The 26,247-nt window shown below is 40.0% G+C and overlaps 1 protein-coding gene across 1 annotated transcript in view; it reads left to right on the plus strand.

Moving 5' to 3' along the window:
* EXOC4 (exocyst complex component 4) overlaps nucleotides 1-26,247 on the plus strand; it is a 754,902-nt gene that overhangs the window by 333,622 nt on the left and 395,033 nt on the right. Inside the window, exon 10 of the mRNA XM_047842944.1 lies at nucleotides 6,299-6,395. Within this exon, the coding sequence (XP_047698900.1) occupies nucleotides 6,299-6,395 (97 nt within the window). The remainder of the gene's footprint in view (nucleotides 1-6,298; nucleotides 6,396-26,247) is intronic.

The following is a 26,247-nucleotide window of genomic DNA, read 5'->3' on the forward strand; positions in this document are numbered from 1 at the left end:
ATCATTTTTTTGTTTGTTCATTTGTTTATTCATGTAAATAATAAATACTCAACAAACACTTACCAAGTACTTTTTGTGTGCCGGAAACTATCCTAAGCACAAGAGATACATCCATGAACAAGATTGTATTGTTGTTAATCATTATAGACTTAGTGAGAGTTGAGTCCAAAAGATGATCCTTTCCTTGAAGGGGTTTATTCCCAGGTCCAACAGCAACTTACCATGAGCAATGGGATGTCACCACCAATCTTGATTTGCTTGACTTGACCGTAATAGTAAGTTATTTGAGTGTAAGAATAAATATCGTACTTCTGTTTTCTTCTTAATCTCACACCAAACCCCAAACTCATAGATAGTCCCTGTCACAGCTCCCAGCATTGGTGGTAACAGCAGCAACAGCATTGAGTCCTAACGATAATCTGTGCTTTAGAATGGGAACTTGCTAAAGAACTTAATCTAAGAGAAGGCTTCTGGCAAGGTGACAGCTGTGAATTCAGGGAATTCTTAGACCATTCAGCAGGCTCTTAGAGCCAATTAAAGACCCTGTTTATTGATGCAATCAGAATGCATTTTTATAATCCTTCAAAAGTGTTTATGAAGCAAAGTATTTGCTGTAAAAAGAAATTCATCTTCAGTGTGGTTCTTTTCAATGTGGAAAGGCCAAGTTGAAATCCAGGCCATGTTGAACATGTCAGATAAGGCATGCTGCTTTCTATGGCTCAGCACAGTTGACCATCAGACTGTGTACTGTTTCCATCTAAGCACTTGGCACAAACAAATCATAATCATAATATCTATACATTTAACATTATTTTTTTACTTTTTATTTTATTTTTATTTTTTAAAATTTATTTTGAGAGAGCAAGAGACAGCATGCACACATGAGTTGGGGAGGTGCAGAGGGAGGGAGAGAGAGAATTTTAGGCAGGCTCCACACTGTCAGTGCAGAGCCTGATGTGGGGCTCGAACTCACCAACCATGAGTGAGATCGTGACCTGAGCCGAAGTTGGACTTTTAACCGACTGAGCCACCTGGTGCCTCAATAGTATTTTAAAAAAAAAAATTTTTTTTTACATTTATTTATTTATTTATTTATTTATTTATTTATTTACTGAGAGCTATAGAGAGACAGAGCACAAGTTGGGGAGGGGCAGAGAGAGGAGGAGACACAGAATGCGAAGCAGGCTCCAGGATCTGAGCTGTCAGCACAGAGCCCGACAACGGGGCTTGAATTCACAAACTGTGAGATCATGACCTGAGCTGAAGTCAGACACTTAACCAACTGAGCCACCCAGGCTCCCCTCAATACTCTTTTTAATTGAAAAACTAAAAGTAGAGAAAGGCAGATTTTATTCTGTCATGCTCTAAGTGTTCTCAGCAGTTTTCTAATCTTGCACTGCAATAATCATGCCCCCCAAATAAGACAGACATGTTCTAATGGCCTTGCTAACGCTCTTGACTCCTCCAGTGCTGCCTAAAGTAGCAGGAATAACATTTTAAAAATTGGACCTTTTGTATTTTAGTTTATGTTTCGGTGATTGTGTGTGTGTGTGTGTGTGTGTGTGTGTGTGTGTGTGTGTGTGAGTGATCAGTTAGACCCTTAACTGTTTGGTAATTCTAATGAGAAAAGGAGACCATTTATTTGAGATATACTAGGTGTCAAACCCCGTACTGAATCCCCTTGAGTACGTTCTCACCACAAGTCTTTGGAAGAGTTTATTTCAGTATGTATTTTATAAATGGGAAAGCTGAGGCTCAGAAAATTTAAATAATTCTGTCACTTATAATATCAAGTAGCACATCTGGGGTCTGACATCGATCTTACTGATTTTTCCCACCATACCATGTAGTCCTCGCAGCGAGAACATTTGTTTCCATTTCTTTCTGAGGCTGGGCTTTTCGATTTCTGTTTTATTAACATGACTATATTCATTATAAATGCCATCAAATTCCAGTTGGGAAGAATCAAGGAATAAATAAGCTTAGGAGCTAATCACTTCTGTGTCAACGAATTCTAAAAAGCCCAGATTGTGAGCACTAAGATGCTGCCATCCCAGCAGTCTTTGGGTGGCCTTGGGGCCTCTTGCCACTTGTCTGCAAGAGCCTGTCAAACCATTGTCCTCGTTGTTAGAAACTGAAATATGACTGGGGCATTTCCTCCCCTTTCTGCACAATATGTATTCTACTCGATACTATTGTCAGTTTCTCTTTCTCTCTAACCATCCATCATCATTCCGCATTTCCTCCGGTGCCTATCACCCGGCCTCTGACAGCTGAGATTAGACTGTAAGCATAATGAATGAAGGGGAAGGAGATGCTCTGGCCCCTTTCGTGCTCTTCTCAGGATTGAACATGTTCCTTAAGAACGTTCGTGACAGCAGCTCCCAGATTGCTTGATTACAGGAAGGCGTGTGAGGAGGCATGTGTTTCTCACCCGGAATATTGCAATGCTAGACTAAATCTCGGAGGATTAGAGACTCAGACCATATGGTCTTTGGCCACGGCCTTTACTTTTGGTTCCTACCTGTTTATTTTAGGACGATGGTTTGACAAGAATATCTTCATTGGGTTGGTGCTGTTTATTGGTAATATATAGTAAGCTGGATTTGAACTTGTCGCAAAGAGGAAATCACATCAGATGGAGGGCAGATGGTGTTTGCGACGGGACTGGAAGCATGTATGAGGTTCCTATAGGTGGAATTTTGGTTGGAGGTTGAGGTATTTCTTCCCAGGCTCTACTTTTTATTTAGTTTCACCCTATTCTGGAAAGCAGTAATCACCTTTCTAGAGCTAACAGGGAACAAATGCAACTATTACTTAGGTTCCAGCCAGATGCTGGCCATTTCACAGCCTAATCTCCCTGTCACTGACATTTCTTGTGGCCCTTGGGCCTTATTTTTGGTATTGGATCTTTTGTTATCTACGTTTCTCATATGATTGTCATCCACAAATGGTGATTAAACACACCTATTACCCATAAGGCTCTGGGGATACAGAGAGAATTGCTTATGTTTGTTAGGTTTTTGACAGTTTACAAAGGACTTGCACGTATACTTTCTCATATAATTCCAGTAACATCTAAGTTAGGTGTTTCTTCCTTCATTCAGCAAATGTATGCTTTTATAACCATTTTCCAGGAAGTTCCATCCTGGGTTCGAAAATAAGTATTAGAAAAGAAATGGAAGTAGAGTGACCTAAGTTAAGGTTATATAAGTTATCACATATGAAGTCACTGTTAAGGGAATTGTGGACCCTGGGAGAAGGCCATTTGACAGTTTAAACCTTTATTTTTTAAATTTTTCAAAGTTGAATTATTTTTGAGAGAGACAGAGACAGCATGAGTGGGGGAGGGGCATATAGAGAGGGAGAGAGAGAATTCCAAGCAGACACTGCACTGTCAGCACAGAGCCCCATGTGGGGCTTGAACTTACGAAACCACGAGGTTATGACCTGAGCCGAAACCAACAGCCAGAGGCTTAACCGACTGAGCCACCCAGGTGCCCCCCCATTTGACAAGTTTAAGGCTAGATGTGGTGCCTGAAGGAATGGTGGGAGGAGACAGGGCCCTGGAAATGGAAGCCCGTTGTGGACCAGGGCACGGAGGTGTGTGTGTATTCAGTGCATTTGGTAGGCATGAACATACTAGTTTGACTGGAGCTAAGTTAATCAGGTCTATATATAATTATCGAGGACCTAAAATCATTGAACCTGAGACTTTTTTAGAAATCATTGGAAATCATGTAGTCTTAACTCACATTTGTTCTTAAGAGAAATGTTCATATTCAGTAAATGAAGGTATTATATTGTTATGTAGATTTATTTCATAGGAAGTTATTGATTCTTGCTCCTGGAGTGCAGAATATAACCTGTTTTTTTTTTTTTTTCTACACATACACGTTTCTTTGGTAATTCAGTGCTCGCTTCATTTTATGATCTTAGAGAGGTATTGATAAAGAAGATATATTTATTCTGTTTGTGACCATACCGTGTGTCCTGGAGAGAAGGATTTTGTTAAAAGAGTCATGTTTGTGGTAGCCCTGATGCTCTCCTTATGCAAAACCACTGACTTAGCAGAACACTAATATCTCTGGTGCAAATCTAGTAAATACAACATGGATTTTTTCCATGAGAGAAAAATAGCTTACGACTTTCAACCAAGAGCTGTACATACTATTATATTTTCTGTTTTTCTTAAGAAAAGTCTTGCTCTGATTAGTTGGTAGAGACAACTGATCCAAATGGGATTTGTCTAGACTCTGATGCCTCTGGGAAGTCTTGATGATCCAGGGTATGGATTTCTGAGGCTTCACACGTTTTTATCAGTCAATCTCCAAGATACCTCAGAGACCGTTAAGATAGATAATAAATCAAATGAGATTTAGTTGTGTTTGGTATCATGCAAAGAACTATAATTAGAAGGAAAATGTAATTTCAAAAAAAGAAATGAAATAATTTAAGTGTAGGTTGTTAGGATTTTGAGGAAGACCATGAAATAGCATCTATCTTTACTGTCAGAGTTCTGAAACTATTAGGAAATAACATAAGTCAGGCAGATGGAAGCTGAAATACCAACTTTTATTGGTACAAGCCAGACTGAAAGATGCTGCCTTCTTTGAGAGCCAAAGGAGTTTGCTAACTGAAAATAAAAATTAGACAAATTTACTCACCCACTTACAGAAGGGACTGGACCACTCCATCCCTCTCTGACAAGGCAAGACCTTTCTGGTTAAACTTGACAAGACAACACCATCTACAGGCATTCTGGTTTCTAAAGTGGAATAAGGAGGTTGCTGAGACATGCGTACTCAGCTTTTTCTTCTCAGTTTTACCAAGGGAGTCACTTCACTTCCCCTGGAGTGCATAAAAGACAGAGGCCAGGGATTATGTTAATTTTCATTCTAATGGAAGGTAATGTGAGTGGTGTGGGAGGGAGGGGGAGCACCTCTCCCAACACCCGAAGATGCACACTTTAGCGCATTTTAACCTTCTGAAATCAGGATGTTGTATTAAGTCTATGGCATGTTATTAATGCCTATGGACCAGAAGACGGTCAAAATGAGTTGTTTTTGCCTCAGTGTTTGTGAGCTGAGTGGATATTCCTCATACCATGAGCCTTCACTGATTCAATTAGTGAACCTCTTAGGGGCCTTTTGAGAAAAGAGCACAAGTCTTGGTCAGTATTGGAACACCTTCTCTTTAAACCTTCTGATAGAATCAAGTGCATACCAATGTTAGACCTTGCAGGATTGGTATCAGCAGCTGGAATAAAATACTGGATGAATTCCTGTAAGAAACCCACTTAGTGACACCGTTTAGAAAACAAGGATATTGACAACTCTGAGTCATTAAGAAAAGCTGGATTCTGAAAATTACATAATTTTAAGAACATAATTCATTTTTCTCACTCTCCCATGTTAAATGTGTATGAGAGATCTATGGTAAACACCTATTTATTTTAAAAACCTTAAAGTCTTAAAAAACCCTAAATAAATATTTATAAATTATATAACATACTTGTATATATTTAAACTATAAGAAGCTTTTCAATGAGAAAAAGATAAGGATGCATTATATAGTTTCAGTAGCAGGATTTAAAAAAAAATTTTTTTTAACGTTTATTCATTTTCGAGAGACAGAAACAGAGTGTGAGTGGGGGAGGGGCAGAAAGAGAGGGAGACACAGAATCCGAAGCAGGCTCCAGGCTCTGAGCTGTCAGCACAGAACCCGACGCGGGGTTCGAACCCACGCACCGTGAGATCATAACCTGAGCCGAAGTCAGACGCTTAACTGACTGAGCCACCCAGTGCCCCCATTAACAGGATTGTCTTAAATTTAGTGTTACTCGATAACGTGTCTTACAATGAATGGGGTCTGAGATTTGGTGAAGTGTGGTCAGTTAGGTCTGTATGGGTCTCTGCTCCAACCTTTTCTGCCCCGGACAACTTGGATGGTACTTCCTCTTTGGGAAAGTTTCCTGTGCTGCACTGTCCAAGATGGACACTGCTGAGAGCAGATCCTAACTTTCATGTTTAACTGGGTCATGCCTTATCCTCTTTCTTTAAATACACAATTTATTTTTATTGTGCTTCCACGTTTTCACTCCAGAGTGAAAGTGCTCCCCTGCGGTTTACATCATCAAGAAGACTGGATCCAGTCATTCCAAATAATTTTGTAGACCTGAAGGCAACTGTTTGCAAAGACAGTCCTTCTTATGACGGTATAACATTCATCTAGATAGCCCGGGTTTCTTTTTGGGGAATGTTCTAGTAAGCTCAATCTCTCTTCCTTTTCCTGCAAGGGGGTCCTGATGACAACCTAATTGAAGGTGGAGGAACAAAATTTGTCTGCAAACCTGGAGCCAGAAATATTACTGTCATATTCCATCCATTATTAAGGTAAGTCAAATCCTATGTACTTACTGAAAAATCAATATTTTCATTATTTATGCCGACGCACTGAATGCCAGTAGGTCAGTCAGCATTGAAACAAGTCCTAAAGAAAAAAAAAGAGTGTTGCATCTCCTAGGGCTTTACTATCAAAGTTTGTCAATAAAACAAATAATGTCAACTCATCTTAGTACCTATTTGTTCTCAGGAATAATACTCCATGAATACTTTTTAAAAATTTTCTTTATTTCCTGTCCCTGCCCCTCTCCCTCTCTGTCATTGTCCCTCCCTTCCCTTCTGTGTTTATTTCAGGGAGGGGCAACTTATGGTCCACAGGAGAAATCTAGTCTGCCACCTGTTTTTTTTTTTTTTCCACTAAAATTTTATTGACACAGTCATGCTCATCTATTCATGTATTGTCCATAGCTGCCTTGTGCTATGGTGTTGCAGAGTTGAATATTTGCAATAGAAGCCATATGGCCTACGAAGCCTAGAATATTGACACATTGGCCCTTTACAGGAAAACATGGCAGACCCATGATCTGTCTCCCTAATTTACATTAATGATTCAGATATCCTTTGAGGATTGGCAAATCTTTGAACAAATATGACTTATCAAAACCGAAAGGCATTATAGCAGTTGCATATATGGTTTTATATATTAAAGGACAGCTTGATGCTAACCGGAATAAAATCTGTTGCTCAGTTTATTGTGGTACTGTGATTATAAGAAAATAAAAATCTGTGATACTTCCATTTAAAAAACTTCGAAGCCCTAAATGCCTTTAAAAAGAAACTTTTTTGGAAGAAGGGAAAAGGGGGTTATTATTCAGCAGCTCTAAAATTTTGGTTTTGCACAATGAAAAATGTCTAGAGAAGTGTTGGATAACAATGTGCATAGAGTTAACACTACTATACTGTATACCTAAAAAAGATTAAGATGGTGAATTAAATGGTAGGCATTGTTGACTTCAATAAAAAAGGGTACTCTTTGGGGCACCTAAGCGGCTCAGTAGGTTAAGTGTCCGACTATTGATTTCGACTCAGGTCATGATCTCACAGTTCGTAGGATCGAGCCCCATGTGGGGCTCTGCACTGACAGCACAGAGCCTGCTTGGGATTCTCTCTCTCTCCTTCTCTGTCTGCCCCTCCCAACCCCTCATGCAGGTCCTCTCTCTCTCTCTCTCAAAATAAAATTTTTTTTAAAAAAGGGTACTCTTTGGACACAGATATCTGATGTAATATTAAGTGTGTGTTTTCTCTGTGATGAGCCAGTATTTATTTTTGCTTTGTTCATATAATGGACCAGAAACTCTTGGGTTCGTTAGAGGTTAGGTCCTCAGATCATCCCATTAACTTTCTTATGTAACTAATATAATATTTGAGGCATTTGAAATAACAGGTAAGCAGATGCTACTAAATTGTCCAGATAGAATATTGAATGTACTTTTCTAAAACATGAGCAGTTTACTACTGGCATTATCCTACCTTTTCATTAACCAAGACTTACTAAATTGCAATCATTGGAACGAGTTCAATTCAGATCTCTTATTTAAGCAATGAGTTTTAAAAATTATGCTGAAATACTTTACTCAAAATTAGTTTTAAATCCAGAAACACAAATATGTAAATTAAACAATAAAGACATCCTTCCATGCAGTAACAAAGAAGTTTTTTTTAACATTTATTCATTTTTTGATAGAGAGAGAGTGGGAGTGGGGGAGGGGTAGAGAGAGAGGGAGATATAGAATCCGAAGCCGGATCCAGGCTCTGAGGTGTCAGCACAGAGCCTGACACAGGGCTTGAACCCATGAACCATGAGATCATGACCCGAGCCGAAGTCGGACGGATGCTCAGCTGACTGAGCCACCCAGGCACCCCGATTTTTTTTTTTTTTAAGTAGGCTTCATGCCCAGTGTGAAGTCCGATTCGGAGCTCGGACTCACAACCCTGAGATAAGACCTGAGATGACACCAAGGGTTGCACCCTTAACTGACTGAGCCACCCAGGCACCCCAAAGAAGAGATTTTTTTTTTTTTAATTTTTTTTCAACGTTTTTTTTATTTATTTTTGGGTCAGAGAGAGACAGAGCATGAACGGGGGAGGGGCAGAGAGAGAGGGAGACACAGAATCGGAAACAGGCTCCAGGCTCTGAGCCATCAGCCCAGAGCCTGACGCGGGGCTCGAACTCACGTACCGCGAGATCGTGACCTGGCTGAAGTCGGACGCTTAACCGACTGCGCCACCCAGGCGCCCCTGAGATTTTTAAAGAAGCATTGTTAATCTTTCAAAAAACCTGTTTCAGCAAACATTCACAACAAGTAAATCGTGTAATTTAAGAATCACGGAATTAAGAGAATTAAGACTATTCCTCTATAAATCTAGTTGATTTTCTATATATAAACGTATGAATTGGAACATATAGAATTTCTGGATTAAGTGACAGTGCTCATATTTATTTCACCTGACTTTGGTACTTAGTTTAATACTCATTTTCTTCTTCAATTAAATTGATTTCTACTTAGAGCTGCTAATTGTTAGGAAAATGGGAAAATACCTTAATCATTATAGGCATCTTCTAACCTAGATTTAGCGCCATAATTTACTGGTAAGGTATGCCATTGCATGGATAGATGAAATCCTTATGCTTATATTTGTTCCAAAGCATAGAGGAAGATCTTTGAAAGTTTTTTAGCTATATTGTCAATAACCACTTTTCAAGAGATTTTTTTTTTCCCTAAGGTTGTTTTTTTTTTCTTTCCCTTTGTTAAGGTGAAGTTAGAATGGGGGGAAAAGGTTATCCGTATTTCACACTTAATAAATTGCATTTTTGCAAAAATACTCATAGAGTTTAATGTATTACAGTTCTTGACTATTATTTTTTAGCATTTAATCCTGCTTTACAAGAGAGGTTTTAAGGCTTGGTAGCGCTCGTACTGGTTTTACACACTTGATTGGTCTCTATTTTTATTCAGTATTTTATTATTGATTAGAATTGGAGAAATGTTTGTTGCATGCCATGGTTTATAGTCATTCTCTGTGTAACTCTTAATGGAAGCCACAAGAATCTTATGTGGTCTGCAAGGTGAGTGAATTCCTTTCTAAGCAGGTGATCATTATGGATTTTGAATTAGCCTTTGGCTCAAATGGAAACCTTGCTTCTCAAACCCATATAGAGTCTCAGCTGAAACTTCATAATGGGCTTAAGGGACTTCAGATCATTAAGATCTTACAGTTTTGTTTTTTTTGTTTGTTTGTTTTAGTTTCTACACTTACAGATTTGGCAGTTATTAGATTTATTATTTCTTCTAAATTGGAAGTTTAGTTTTGGTAATGAGAGGAAAGTGCACCTTATCATACGAGTGCATTTTCATTTTTACTCAGTGTTTAAATTTTTCATTTCTCCTCTGGCCGTTCAGTCATTCATGATCAACAAATGTGTATTGAGCACTTATGATACATGTTTTCCCTTCTGTAAGTTAGGTGAGGATTCTTTAGAAATAGTCACTCTTATTTCTATGGGATTATTTGAACAAAATACGTATACATATATTTTCCATCCTCTAGAATGCCCCTTGTTGTGTTTCCGTGCAAGCTCAAAGTGAATGTGATTTTGCACATTCTTATTTACAAGACAAGATAAACTATGGGAGAGGTAGCCTGGAAGAATGGAAAGAGGGGAGAAAAACACAGGATAAGAAATTTAAAGTGAAAGCCTCAACAAATTAGGTGCAGATCCAGGTTCCTTCTGTTCGGTTTTACTCACTGATTATTTATTGGACTCTGATTCTATGCCAGGTCCCAGGGACACACAAAAAATAACATGAAATTCTTGCCTGAAAGGTACTCACTCAGTAGCTGCCTTGGTGGCAAAAACGGAGAAGCCCAAAAAGGCCAATTATTGGCGCGGACGGAGATGATCTCTTACACCCGGTGTGCAAATGGGCACAGCCTTTCCTGAAGCCAGTTGGGCAGTAGTGAGCAGTCACATCCCTTCCACCCAGTACTGCACCGCCTCGACTCCCTTGTGTGCCTCTCCCTTGCAGTGACTTGTTCTTTTCCCATCCTCATTCCCCAAACTCTTCTCCTAATGGATCATAATAATCTTTACTTATAACTGGCATCCTATTCAGAAAGTGAGTTCAGAAGGAACTTATCACAAGTTGGCTTTTATCACCCATCTCAACACTGCCATTGTTTTCTTACACTCTCTCCTTCCGCGAACGGAGATAGTGTTCTTTGGAAGCCAGAAACCATTTCAAGTGTGTAGGGCTTTCCTTTTCCTTTGCTACTTTCCCCCTGTGTCTAGCAATACTCGTATTCTGTCTTCCTGAACTTTGCATGTGGCTAGTCTACCCTTCATTTATTAAAAATGTTCTTTGCATGGGGCGCCTGGGTGGCTCAGTTGGTTAAGTGTCTGCCTTCAGCTCAGGTCATGATCTCACAGTTCATGAGTTTGAGCCCTGCATCAGGCTCTGTGTTGACAGGTCAGAGCCTGGAGCCTGTTTCGGATTCTGTGTCTCCCTCTCTCTGCCCCTCCCCTGCTCACTCTCTCTCTCTCTCTCTCAGAAATAAACATTAAAAAAATATTCTTTTCATAATTTTAATTGCCAATGTATTCTCTGTAGCACAGAAGTTTTCTTCATTGAGAACTCTGAACCACCCTATTCCAGAACACCGCACAGTGGATTCCCATTATGCATTATGTTTTCTGTATTCTTAGCAGTCATTTTTCCTGTCCTCCCATAACATCACTGTACAAGGTCCCGGATCTGGCAACCTTGCTAGTGTATTTTTGCACTTTTCTCCTAAGTACTGCCATTTCTTCACTAGGAAATGTCGTAGGGTGTTGGAGACAAATACGCCGACTTCCAGTTTGTTCACTCTGCGTTTACTCTGCTGCCTCCTTGACTTGCGTATTTAATGATTTTCCTTACTATTTTCTCATTCCGGTTAAGAAATCAGAAAATTGCCACAGAGAATGAAGTTTTAGAAAGATGAGGTATCTAGTATTATCTTGCTTGCTTTACCCGTAGCCTGGCAAGACACTGTGTGCAACTAAACCCTTAATGGAAGTTTTTGATGCAAGGATTCATCTCATCAAGTTTGCTACCTCTGGGTCTCACTGAACAAAACATACTGAAATGAAGAGGTTCTTATACTTAGGTAGATTCTGACATAATTTCACCAAAATAGAGACCCTGAATATGATAGGATGAATACCTTCCCCCACCCTCCCTTCCCCACTGACATATTTGCTGTTTTTAGTTTTCTCTGGAAATAGTCATGAGGAATGGATGTATTCGCTCTAGTAAATGGATTTTATTTTCTAGGCTTTGAATTGGGGAAACAGGAAGAAAATATGTTATTGGTGAAATCTCTGTGACGTACTTCCTTTTGTCTAGATCTGACATGCATTTGGATTTTTTGTACAAAAATTATTTCTGACTAGTTACATCATGGTAATTATTAACTGTGAGCTGAATATAAAAAACTTTGTCGACAAAGTGCATTTTATTGAGGTATCAATCACAGTTTGACAAGGTAAGACTTTTTAGTTATAATTAATATATAATGTAGGCATTTCTGGAAATTTGAAATTACCTAAAATTTGTGAGATTTTGCAGGGAAGGAGGGAGAAATTATTTCTCCCTTTGTTTTTTCATTTATCACTATTCTTTATTCTCTAAAAGCTCCCAGAGAACATATCATTCCTTTGATTGCTAGTATGCTTCCTTCATATAGCAAAAAATGAGTGACAACAAAAATTATTCCTTTAAAACTCTAAATGCTTGTAGCATCTAACTTAATTAGATGGGGCGCCTGGGTGGCTCAGTCAGTTAAGCGTCTGACATCAGCTCAGGTCATGATCTCACAGTTTGTAAGTTCTAGCCCCTTATAGGGCTCTGTGCTGACAGCTCAGAGCCTGGAGCCTGCTTTAGATTCTGGGTCTCCCTCTCTCTGCCCCTCCCTCTGCCCCTCCTCTCTCTCTCTCTCTCTCTCTCTCTCTCTCTCTCTCTCTGTCTCTCTCTGTCTCTTTTCTCTCAAAAATAAGTAAACATTGGGGCGCCTGGGTGGCGCAGTCGGTTAAGCGTCCGACTTCAGCCAGGTCACGATCTCGCGGTCCGTGAGTTCGAGCCCCGCGTCGGGCTCTGGGCTAATGGCTCGGAGCCTGGAGCCTGTTTCCGATTCTGTGTCTCCCTCTCTCTCTGCCCCTCGCCCGTTCATGCTCTGTGTCTCTCTGTCCCAAAAATAAATAAACGCTGAAAAAAAAAATTTTTTTAAATAAAAAAAAAAATAAGTAAACATTAAAAAAAAACACCTCAAGCTTTATTAGTCTCTCATTTATTTATTTATTGAGTGCATTTGTTATTGCATACATTCTGGGCCATTGAGGCAAATTGGTGGGAAGTGTTGCTAATGGAAATGAAGTTACCAGGATGCGTGGGTGGCTCACTCTGTTAAGCATCTGACTTTGGTCAGGTCGTGATCTCGTGGTTCATGAGTTCCACAGTGTGGAGCCTGCCTGGAATTTCTCTCTCTCTCTCTCTCTCTCTCTCTCTCTCTCTCTCTCTCTCCCTGCCCCTCTCTCTCTCCCTCTCTCCCTCTCCCTCCCTCCCTCTCCCTCTCTCTCCCCCTCTCCCTCCCTCCCTCTCTCCCTCTCCCTCTCCCTGCCCCTCCCCTACTCACTCTTTGCTCACTCTCTCTCTCAAAATAAATAAGTAAACTTAAAAAAAAAGACAAAGTTATATATTTGAGTCTCTTGCACTCAACCTTCTCACTACTAGAGGTTTTCGCTTTCAAAGGTGGACTCATCGAAGAGAAGTAGTGGGATTTAATGTAGCTCATCACTGCTTGAGAAAGAAAAGTTCTGGGGCGCCTGGGTGGCACAGTCGGTTAAGCGTCCGACTTCATCCAGGTCACGGTCTCGCGGTCCGTGAGTTCGAGCCCTGCGTCAGGCTCTGGGCTGATGGCTCAGAGCCTGGAGCCTGTTTCCAATTCTGTGTCTCCCTCTCTCTCTGCCCCTCCCCCGTTCATGCTCTGTCTCTCTCTGTCCCAAAAGTAAATAAATGTTGAAAAAAAAAAAGAAAAAGAAAAGTTCTCGGACTTTAGAGCTAGGACAGGGCAGGAATAAGGACACCTGAGTCCAAGGAAGCCTTCTCATTGTACCCTGATGTGACCTCTTCCTCTTCTTATAAGGACTCCAGCCCTACTGGATTATGGTCCCACTCTTATGGCCTCATTTAACCTTAATTCTCTGTTGTGGAAAATGTACACTACATTTTGCAATGAGAACAAACTCAGGAAATTAATTTATTAAATGATGTATTTAATCATTCTTTCAGCACTGGAGCCATTGTTTCGATGGAAAGGAGTTTTCTGTATCGCCCGATGGAGAGGACAGATCACTGAATGTGGGCTGGGGGTGGGTAGGAGTGACCACTTTTTAATTTTTTATGTTGGCCAAATTCCTGTGTGTCTTAGTTTTCCGTGTCTATAAAATAAAGGAGTTGATTGGTCTGGATTTTGCTTTCTACCTTTCAAAAGTTTGTGCTTTTGGGACTAGGACATGCTTTTATAATATTTAAGGACTCCAAAGGCCTGACATTTTAAAACTTAAAAATCCAAATGACAATGTGTTTCTTTTTGCTTATTTGCTTCAACTAGCTTTTGAAAGACATTTGGCTCTTTAGGGTAATGACCACTTTGCGTATATGAAGTATGTTTCTTATGAGACAGTTGAAGAACAGATGTTTGCAGTTGGGGTGACTTGGCAGAGGTAAGAGGCTGGAGACAGAGTGGATGATGATGGTATTTGAGTTGCAGAAATGTCACCGATGCTTCCTCTGTTGAACACAGCTCGAATATTGAATATCCGGGCCGTGAGCATTTTTCACTATTTATTATCAGCCACACTTCATTAAAACCAGACAGCAATTAAAGGCTCTCTGGGTAGAACAAAAGATGAAATATTCATTGGTCAGTAAGGAGCAGGTTGGCATTTAGATTAGTTAGGGGGATGAAACTTCTTGGCAGCTTGAGCTTTGGTGGTGGTCAGAATTTCTGTGGTTGGCTGTGTGCCATTCTGAGGGCACACAGCAGTAGGAGCAAGTAATCATAATCATAATATCTAGTCATATTTGTCTCCGATTACAGAGAACAGTAACTTCGAAAAGTTAATCTTGTCAGATGTAGCAACCGCCAGTTAGCAGCAGCTTGGGTTGGGGCAGTTAGGGCTGTGAAATTGCTTTGAGACGCCTGTGATTGTTAACGCAGGGCTTGAAGTCGGGAGGTCAGGAAGTGGTTGAAATCAAAGCTCGGACAGTGAAAGGCACCGAAATTGATGATGCCATTAATGCAGCAGGTCAGGTTTCTCAACATGATATTCCAAAGTAAATGGCATTTGTGATTAACACTTGCATTTTGTATTTTTTTTTGTTTTATTAATTACGGTACTTATCGCGTCGACAATGCTGGTAGATCAAAGGCATAAAAAATTCCTTGTGATAATTAAGCATAATAAAAATCCATTCGCTCATCCATTTAATAAAATTTATTGAGCGCTTACTTGGTGCAACTCCTCTCCATCTAGCAAGTAATGAGTCTCTACCCTTGTGGAATTTAGTCCAGTGGAAAAGTCAGACAATAAAACAGTAAACTAACACACATGGGAAACAGTATCAGGTAGTGATAGTTTTAGGAAGAACAATAGATCAAAGTTAGGAATTTGAAAAGTGACCGCTGGAGGTGAGGGCACTGTTTCAGGTAGGGTGGAGTAGGAAGGCCTTTCTGGGAAGATGACATTTGGTTGGACTGTGGAAAATGAAGAGACGGAGGAAGCTGTGTGAATATCTGGGGCAGAGTGACCTGGGCAGAGGAGATGGTGCGTGAAAAGGAAAAAGACGCGACGGTCGGGGAACAGTGAACAGATGAACGTGAAGAGGGGTGTGTGTTGCTGGCGGGCGTGTGGGGGAAGATAAGTACACAGGATGGTCAAGGGAGAAACTTCTCTCTTGTGTCTAAACAACAAAGAAGGCATCATGTTGGATTTTTTAGAAGCTTTTGGGACTAGATCTGAAACTTCCAGAAGTTCTGAAGGTTTAGAGAAAGCCCCACACAGTGACTGTCAGCGAATGCTCTTCTAACACCTCATCTTACTGGATTTGGGGCACTCAGGAAGGCTTGTTTTCAGGAGTGAAGTCATCAGCACGACTCTGTTTGGTATGGCGAAAATCTCTGTCCCTGCTGACAGTTGTGTCTCCTGAGACGGAAAATAAGTCTTTTGTATGTAGCCCACTTCGATGATATTATCCAAAGATATTGAGCCATTGTTAGTATGCCATCAGCTTATCAACATGTTATTAAGGCTTTATTCCGTGTGACATTCCAGATATCTGGGAGTTTTTAAAGAACAGTTGTGGCCGAACTCGAGGCTGTTTCCTCGTAAAGGGGTAGTATGCTTTGGTGGGCTGCTTTGTAGAGGGCCTGTGGGATTTTTGTAACAAACTTTGCCAACAAATTAATCTTTCTTTTAATAGAAAATAATTCTGGGTGATCATAAACTACTTACGAATCTTACATATATTAGTTTAAACCTGGCCTAGCACGGAGGATCTTTTCAACTTTTTGGCACTAACTCTTGCTGATTACTGACTGAATCTGGTTCATTCATTTTAGGCCATTTTAGACCATTTTAGGTCTACCGAACTCCAAATCCGCATTCCTGTAACAGCCTCAATTTCTGCTTTTTGTGGTCTTTGTTTTCCTCACCTCCTTTCCTAACATTACTTCCACCATTCAGGAAGGAAAGTGGTTCAAATGCACCTTTTACATGAACGGGGTGCACAATAAATATTTGTTGGGAGAATTAATGTGTCGCCTGTAAGGGTGCTTAGCAGATGTCTGTTGATTTGAATGTTTTTTCGTCAGTTAACAATAAAAATATAAAGGAAAATTATATTTTTCTTTAGTGGTGATACTGAAATAGATCAACCTTTCATACCTAGAAGTGGTAGAATAGTGGGGTTTGTGTGTGTGTGTGTGTTGCCTCTGTTGTAATAAGAAAGTGTCTGTTACAGGAAATACACAAATATAAAGGTGAACTTAGAAATTTCCTTTTTTTTTTTTAAACATTGATCCTAACATACTACTCAACCTAGATACTTTGTCCTTTCACTCTTTTTTCTCTTATTACTACGTCAAAAGCTTATGGTCGTACGAAGTGCTTTTGCCTTATCATTCTTTCATGAATTGTAGAAGCTCCTTCCAAGATTATAAAACCGTTTCTTATAGGAGAAGCCTTGCTTTAAAAGCTTTTTTATTTAGCCTCTTCTGTTTCTGCTAGTTTTTTTTCTTCCCACTTTTATGTAAAAAGTGTGCCATAGTCCCTAGATCATTTTTTTGATTATATATGTAGTGTGTGTGTGAGTGAGTGAGTGAGTGTGTGTGTGTGTGTGTGTGTGTGTGTGTGTTATGTGTGGTTTCTTTTGAAAGAGGGAGCTAAGCTTGATTATTTGGAGTAAGCATGAATGTCACAAGCTGAAATAATTCTTTAGTCTTTCATTTCCCAATGTTTTTATCTTTGAGAAACGCACAAAAGTACGGTACCCATGTCAGTTTGATGTGTGTGTTGGTATTTGGCGGAATATTATTCTGAGTGTTCACAGGTATGTGATATTTTTATACGGATACATGTTTGTTCTTAATGAGCTAAAGCTTATATAGACATTTTGAAAGATGCTAGTGATTAGACAGTCTAGCAAATAACATTGTAGATCATACATTATTCATGCATGGCAGGAAATGTGGCTACCCTATTGCATTTTTATGAAACATACCTTTTTTTTTCCCCTTGTCCTCAGAATTATGAAAAATACTGCTATGTTTTCAGACGGTCTGACCCGTGAAGGGCTGTGAAACACTGTCGTGGTACATTTAGATTTCAAACCCCACAGCTGAGAAACTGCTTTTGAATTTACGTGATAAACGTTAAGTGTTTTTAATCCTCAAATTAACTTTCAGAGATTCAACTGTAGTTTTCTTCCACTTTTGTGTTTCCAAACCATGTTGCGTGATACATGGCTGCACACGGATTGCGACTAACTGGCAGTTTTGTGTTACTGACCGCAGTGGAGAGACGATCAAGGCGCCAAGCCAAATAGCAATGCACGTTTGAGCGACGACGTTAGGAGAAGTCAGGCATGCCTGTCTGGTTAGGAGGAGAGTACACGCCGTTCCTCGTGAGAAAGAACTGGCAATCTTTGTGAAAGCCAGAAGAAAACCAGAACGTTTGATGCCTGTTTTCAAATATGTAAATGTGTGTCACTTAAAAGGGAGAGAGTAATTTGGGTTTTTGTCGCTTCACACATCGGGGTTAGGACCAGTTAGTTGGTTGGATGTTAAAGGGGTTGTACTCCCCACAACAAGAACTTTCTAATGAGTTCGGCAAAAATGGGAAAGCTTTCCTTGGAAGACAAGACTCTTCCTGGAGATGTGGCTAACTATGTGCTCGGCTGTCAGGTCTGCGTTCTGTAGATCTGGGGTTTCTGATCCACTGTGCAGCTTCTGAGCTCCACCTCGATTGGTTTCTTCCAGTCTCGCTCATCTGGGTTACTTTTTAATATTGCAGTTTAATGCTGATGATTGTCGTTGGCTAGGCCAAGGAGTTATTGTAGACTTCTGCATCGTTTCATCACCTTTGTTCTTTCTGACACAGGGTAGGAAAGAGATTCACATGACGGCTGTTTGCAGAGCAGTGGTTATAGAGTCTCCACCCTTCCTCCTTTTTGCTTTTTATTTCTCTTCTCTTTTTTGTATTTTGCTGATTTTTTTTTCCTGTGCCAGTAATGGTTCATGTGAGTATAAGTTGACTCTTAGTGATGTTTAAGGCAAAAAGAAAGCTGGGTCTCCTCTGCAGTCAGCTAACATGGGACTAAAACTTAATAAATAAATAATAATAATAGGGGTGCCTGAGTGGCTCAGTTGAGTGGATGTCCGACTTTGGCTCAGGTCGTGGTCTCATGGTTCGTGAGTCAGGCCCTACATCGGGCTCTGTGCTGACAGCTCAGAGCCTGGACCCTGCTTCAGATTTTGTCTCCCTCTCTCTGCCCCTCCCCTGCTTGTACTCTGTCTCTCTCTTATTTTTTTAAATAATAAATGAATAATAAAATAACATTATAAGTAATGAACCTAAAATCATGCCTGCTGTTGATTTTGACCTGGATATGCTGATGTTTTTGGTACAGTGTTTTCTACTAATTAAATTTTATAATTATCACTTAATATTATTGGAAGCTTACATATAAAAGACAGCAGAGAAAAATTGTTTTTTCTTTGTAAAATATTTACGTAATTTGTGTGCTGCTTTTTACATATTCTGAACATATATTTGTCCTGGGCTGTAGCAGCCAAAACATGCCCATTCAGCATTCATTGAAATATGTTTATATCCAGCCACAGGCCTATTTACATCTGATTTTGAAACCTAAATTGATAATGTAATTTGGTATCAAAATAATGTAGGAATGCCTACAGGAAAATCACAGTCTCCTATATATAACTTCTATTCCTTTAGGGGTGTGGGCTCTACATTGCTTCTCTGTGTGATTTGGCAAATTATTTTGCTGTTCTCCTTGCTTGCCCCTCAGAAGACTCTCTCCTGTCTGTCTGTCTGTCTGTCTGTCTCTCATACACACACACACACATATTCCTGTTCATTTTGTTCTCTTATTTCTGTTTTGTTTACTTTGTTTCCAGGGCTTCGGTATAACACCCAAGGCTCTTCCTGGTCATTTTTAACTTTTTTACTTTTAGTGATTGTAATTTGAACATTTAATCATTAATATTGCCTCCTGTGTGTGTTTTTTTTAATCTGTAGTACTGCAAGTGAGATATTTTCCATTTCACGGGCAAGAAACCCTTTTCATCTTCTTTTTGTAGTTAAAAACAAACAAGAAGAAACTTCAAACCGAGCAACAGTATTTTCTTGAAACTTTGTTATTTCACAAGTGAGCAAAGCAAGGTTTTTGATTTCAAGCAAAAGAGGCAAGAACAGCCAGATAAAAAGAACAGAGGTGAAAAGGTCATAAGAGAAGCTTTAGTTTTTAATGACCTTAATTTCATTTTTTGGTGAGAGCGGTGGTTTTGAACTTGGAAATGCTGGATCTTTTGTTTTGCAGTTGGAATAGATCCTGGAGTTCTTGATGTCCTCAAGTTGTTTTTGGCATTTGTGGAAGAATAGTAATCATTTGGTGGTTACTATTTCTAAATTCAGTGAGCACTCTCTAAAGCCTATTCCTGTAAGCTACCACATCATAAGTAGGTGAGAAAGTATTTGATACACAGCAAGAAGAAAAAAGTGTAATGCCAGCAAGTTTCTAAGCTATCACTCTTGAGTGAAAGAATATGGAAGCGTCTTAATTGGATTCTGGGAATTCAGAATCTATAAATATTTTAAAAGTTAATCTATTTTTCATTTTTATTGATGATACATATGCATTAACACGTACAAATCTTTACATATGTATTTGTGTATATATTCACATACTTGTGTGAATGTTTACATTTGTACACGCGAGTATATCCGTGACCCAGATCAAAATAAAGAACACTGATACAGCTCATTATCAGTGCCCCAGAAGACCTCTCGTACTGACTGTCAACCCCCTTCCGGAAGAGGTGACCATCACTGCCATTGTATGTAGATTGGTTTTGCCTGTGCTTGAACTTCATATGAATGAAACCATACAATATGTCCTCTTCGGTGTCTGGTGGCTCTTATGCAACATGATGCCTGTATTAGTCCCCCACACTATGGTTGTAACAGCAGTAACTGGTTCTTTCATGTTGGCCATTGTGTCAGCGTACCGCTGAAATCCGCAGATATAAAAACACAATATTCAAGCATTATTTTGGAATAAATGAAAACTTATTAGGATCTTATGGTCCAAAATACTGCTTATAACCTAAACTTCTTCAAAATAGCTTTTCAAGAAATCTTTGATTTCCTATCCCGTGGGGCCAAGGGGTCCCTCAGGCAAGTAAGAGATCGTGGGGGGCTGTCCTCTGGTCTAGCCAGGCAGTGAGCCAGGATGCCCAGAGTCCGATTATCTAGATGATGAATATAGACTGTCCTACAGCCTTGGAAGTAAAAGCCAGGGAAGCTAAAATTAACCAACTGTGTATTTCCTGGACTTTGAGATGTACAAATCAAGGCAAAAATAACCAGCAACTAAAATAGGTTGCCAGTTTTGTTAAGCAGAATGAATATAGAACAACAAAAAAAAGCAAAAATGATATTACCTTGAAATTGAGAATGATTCTTTTCAAAGAAAGGTAATTGGCAACTTAAATCAACATTCTTAAGCAGATAACAATATGTAGGCTAGTGTTTGGAAACAACAAATTCAGCCAGGAGGGAGGGGAGGGTTGTGACCTGAAGGATTAACCAAGAGCCAGTGGGATATGGGAATATCAGAAGAAACAGTGAGCAGGCATGGGCTAGACTGGAGGCAGGAACAGGATTGTAGTGGTTGGTACTGGCTGTAAATCGTGTGGTTCTGGACCATAATAGGAAAGGAGTAAAAATGTTTTGAGTAAATGAGCAAATGAATTATAGGTGGGTGGGCCAGTTTTAAAAGCACAAGATAAACTTGATGGGCATTAAATATTCTTTCAGTAGGTCTTTAGAATCTTGCATCTTAATTCTTGCAAATTAAAGCATTCGTATTTTTAACTATACTATCTTGAACCTATTGTTAATTATATTTACTGCCTTCCCTTCAGCTGCTTGGTTATAAAGTATAATGTATTCTGTGCAGTCACACGTGTTATAGCCGCTTTGTTTTCTGGAGTTTCCTGTGTCTGCAGCCTCTCCTGTCGTCAGGGATGCCAATGCCAGCCCTGCCCAGGGTGCTCAAGGTGCTGCCAGCAACGCCGTCGATGCCTTGTTTGCATATTTTCCTTATTTTTGCTCTCTTTGCAAAAATCTATGTGAGATATGGTAGAAAAAAATTAAATATAAGAGCAGAAATAAGAAAAGCAAAGAAACTTGTATAAGAAGAGACCACTCTATCCTTTCTTGAAAACGAAATTATAAATGCTGAGCAGGTTGGATAAAGGTGCATCCATGCTCGGAAATGCAACTGAGTGAATCTATAGTTTTTTTCTTGTTTTGAAGCTTTCAGGAAAATTGAAATGAGGATTTCACTGAAGAGTAAAGAGGAGGCAACATCCGTCTCTGAAAGTTGGAAGTCCCTCCACTTTGTACGCCTAATTCATTACATTTCCTTTTTTTACGTGTTTTTGATTGACGTTGACTTTTCAAGATGCAACTCCTACATTCAGTAGGCGTTGAGTGTACTGTAAAAAACTGAACTTGGTTGGGGGCACCTGGGTGGCTCAGATGGTTAAGCGTCCGACTCTTGCTTTCAGCTCAGGTCACGATCTCACATTTCCCCATGTTGAGCTCCACATTGACAGTGTGGAGCCTGCTTAGGATTTTCTCTCTCTCCCTGTCTCTCAGAATAGATTAAAAAAAAAAAAAAACCAACCCTGAATTTGGAAATTTCTTCATTTTAGTCATGTTTTTCTGTTCATTATTTTTCACCCATTTATCCATTTTTTTTTCAACAAATATTTGAGTGCTTGCCATGTGCCAGACACTGTCCCTGTCCTTGCCTTTAGAGAGCTTTGGTTCCTAATTAGGTATTGTGGTATTTGAGAACAAAAAGAAGGAAAATCCACAACCAAAAAAAAAAAAAAAAAATTTCCACGAGTGCTAAATTTCCTCAGTTTTCCTTCTGTACCCTCAGAAATTCATCTGTTGGAGAGACACATCTCACTGTGTGCCCTTTGCTTTTTCAGAGGCTGTTCCTTCTCTAGACTTAATCCCATTCCCCTCCAGCCCCCCCAGGATCTTCTTTTTGTTCAACCTGGTCTCTCCTGCGTTTTCAATCTTCTCTGATCTGCTGGTCCTTCCCTGGGACCTACAAATGTGCTCAGCCACTGCCCTTTATAACATCTCTTGCCTTAAACTTTCATGGCAGTCCCCCCACCCCCACCTACCACTCAAATTCTTCTCTGCTTCCTACGAAGCTGCTGGAGTACATTCTGTGATCTTCATTTTCCCCTCCTCCCGTTCACTCTACCTTCTGCTGACCTGTCACCATGTCAAAGGTGTCAAATCTCAAGGGTATTTTTCCATCTTACCTTAGCTGGTTCTGTGAACATTCGAGGCAGCTGATTGTGCTTTTATGTCTGGACTTTTCCCTCCCTTCTCTGTTACCACTGTCTCTGGTGTCTCGTTCCACCTGAGACCATTCATTCTCAGGCTTCTTAAGGTTCTCTTCCCTCTGCCGACTCCCTCAAGGCAAGTCCTCCACGGAGTCTGTCTCAGACTGTTTTCTGCTTACTCCACCATTATCTCACCCATTCAGTAACGTTAGCTATTACTTTCAGAATATTATCTCCAAACTCGAACTGTCTCGAAAGCTCCAGGAAGCTGTTTCAGTTCTAAAACTGAACAGATAGTCTTCTTGCCTAAATCTTTGAGTCCCAGCCTTTACTCCCCTGCACATACCTCCATCCTGGAGTGCTAATCTGCGTCTGCTCCTTCCCTTCCTGCGTTCCCTCTCTTGAGAGATGATGCCACCAGCTCCCCGGTGATCCAGACCTCAAAAACCCAGGAGTCCACCTAGAAAACTTTTATCCCCCCTGCCCCTACACATCCAGAGTCACTCTTTTTACCAATTCTGCTTCCTAATTATGTCTCCGATCCATTCTGTCCATCGCTGGTGCCTTTGCTTTCCATTCCCAACTTCCTAATTGCTTCCCATTACTCTAAACCTCAACTTCTCTGACCCATCTTCCACACCTCTGCCAGAATGATTGTGTTCCTTCCTCTTTGTCATTTCCTATCGTCCGCCAATGAAGGAGTCAGCGTTCCTTTTTGTAGAGTGTAGGACCTTCTCTGACCTTAGCCATGTTTTTCTTATGCTCCCCTTTTATGCCCTAGTCTTTTCTTAGGTCTGTCATACTGTTACACATATTTATTTATTTCTACCCTAAATCTGCCTACCCATACCAACCTTTTTCTTATCTGGTGTACAATTTATCCTTCAAGATTCAGGTCATGTATCACCTCTTTCAACTTTCACCTGGGCTTATTCCTAGCCCCTCTTGCAAAATGTGAGTTGACCCCTGCCTTCTTTTTAAAAATTTAAAATTATTGTGCTCTGGGCATATTTTCATTATAGTGCTTAACACATCACCTTGAGATGACTCAAGGCAGAACACAGTTTTATATTGAAATTAATATACCCACACTCAGTGGAAATCTTAGACTAGGAATATATAATGTCCCCATCAGGAGAAAACAGTAACATCTGCAATTAATAGTGATGTTTTGGAAGAAGGTAGAAGACTAGAGAAAAAAAAATGGATTATATTCAAGCTTAAGATATTTGTTTGAAGTTGGAGATGAGTGTGAGGAGAGAGTATGTGTGAAGGGCAGGAATGAGATTCCTGGATAAAAGGTGTGAGAACCAGATGTACTAATGGCCTTTGTAGTGGAGATGAGAGTTTGTAGGTTAAGTCCTTGAACAATTATACAATGAAGTGAAGCTTAATATAATATTGAATCTGATGATGCAGAATCGAGGACTTTCGGAAAATCCTCAAGATCAAATACAAGTGTTCTGGCAAAGAAAGCAAAAGGATAACAGGGGTGTGTGTGTTGGGGTACGGGGTAAAAGAAAGGATTAAAGACCGAAAGGAATGGATCACAGGGATTGTTTAGCTAAGATCTATATTCATATATTGGGCGATCTGTCTAGAGGATATTGGCTGCAGAAATTGTGTTCTATACATATAACCTTGTCCAGCCACTGAAAATAGTAGAGTAGCTGTATTTTTTATTAACATAGGATAGGTTAAATATATTGAGTAAAGAGCTGGTTACAAAACAGAAGTATAATAGGACCACATTTTGATCAAAATATATAGATATATAGCTTTATTTATGAGTACATATGTACCTAGAAGTGAATGTGGGATTATCTTCTTATACTTTTCATAATTTTCTGAATGTATCGAAATCAGGCCATATTTATAATTATAAAGGTCTAAAGGGAGAGGCCAGCATACAATGCCATGATCTACTAGAACATAAATAATAAGATTAATACTATGATTATGCATCTGCTGGAGTTATATAAATTATATAATAGCAGTAAATAGCTAACATTAAAACAGCAACTTCCAAGTACATTGTCTTATTCGGTTAGCATAACAACCCTGAGAAACAGTTTAAAAGCTCGAACAGTCAGTTCCTTCTTCAAGGCAAGGACGTAACGGTGGCTTCTGACTCTAAATCCTGTGCTCTCTGCACAGTGTTGCATTGCAGCCCAGGCATGAAGAGAGCCCGTCCAAGGTACTTAGTGGGATGGACCGCCAGGTGATTAGAGGGTCCAGGTCACCTCCATTTTGTGGCTCCTCTCACAGTGAGGCCCTCAGATTCTTTCCAGTTAGTAAGTGGATGAGAAAAACAGGATTGTAAAACTATCTTTTAAGCCTCATTTCCTTCATTTTCTTATATATACTTGCTGTATATACATATATATGTATATATATATATGTATATATATACATATATATATGTGAGAGTGTGTGTGTGTGTGTATATATATATATATATATATATATATATATATACTTGCTGTAGTCCATTTTGCCATCCTAAACTATTTGAAATCTTTTTTTTAAATTTTTTTTTAATCTTTATTTATTTTTGAGAGGGCGAGAGACAGAGTGTGAACAGGGGAGAAACAGAGAGAGAAGGAGACACAGAATCCGAAGCAGGCTCCAGGCTCTGAGCTGTCAGCCCAGAGCCCGATGCAGGGCTCGAACCCACCAACTGCGAGATCATGACCTGAACCGAAGTAGGACGCTTAACTGACTGAGCCACCCAGGCGCCCCTGAAGTTGCACAAATCTTAATGCTCTGTCCCCCGTCTCTTCCCTTGCCTGCGTTTTCTCTCTACCTGATAGCCTTTTCCTCTTCCTTTACCTGGTGAATTTCTACTTCCTCAGTAGGATCTTTTCTGGGGTCTGTCTGATGCCTCTCTTACTCCTCCTCTTTCCTCTGTGCCCTTGCTGACCCAACAAATAATTATTCTCTATTTATTCTCATGTTTCTTCCTCATAAAGAAGATGCGAGTGGCCATTTTTTGATTGGCTTTGCATACCTGGAACGTTGCTGATATCTGGCACACACTAGGTTCTCAATAAACGTTGGGTGGGGAAATTAATAATGTAAACTTTGCACGGAGAGCAGTGTCTTACACTTCTTACCATCGGAGCCACGGTAGTGAAGGTAGACAGCTGGTTGTTCGGTGACCGACCATACACAAGTTTTGTGCTTCCGTGTGCCTGAGGTTCACTGCCACCTAAACACATTTGCACCTCGGCTTCCTTCTTGGGGTTGTTTTTGCTGTTCAAGTCAATAAATTGCAAATATGAATTTACAGATGTGCCTTATGGTACAATTACTTGAGAACTGATTCTTTAAAAAAAAATCTTTTTTAATGTTTATTTATTTTTGAGAGAGAGACAGACAGACAGTGTGAGTGGGGCAGGGGCAGAGAGGGAGGCACAGAATCTGAAGCAGGCTCTTAGCTCTGCTCCGAGCTGTCAGCACAGAGCCCGACGTGGGGCACGAACCCACAAACTGTGAGATCATGACCTGACCCAAAGTCAGACGCTTAACCGACTGAGCCACCCAGGTGCCCCGAGGACAACTAATTTTTACCTAGGTCATTGTACAGGTGAGGATGAAGCAGAGAGAGAAAGTCGCTTCTTTGGCT

This window comes from Prionailurus viverrinus, chromosome A2 (assembly GCF_022837055.1).
Source record: "Prionailurus viverrinus isolate Anna chromosome A2, UM_Priviv_1.0, whole genome shotgun sequence".
Lineage (NCBI taxonomy): Eukaryota > Metazoa > Chordata > Mammalia > Carnivora > Felidae > Prionailurus > Prionailurus viverrinus.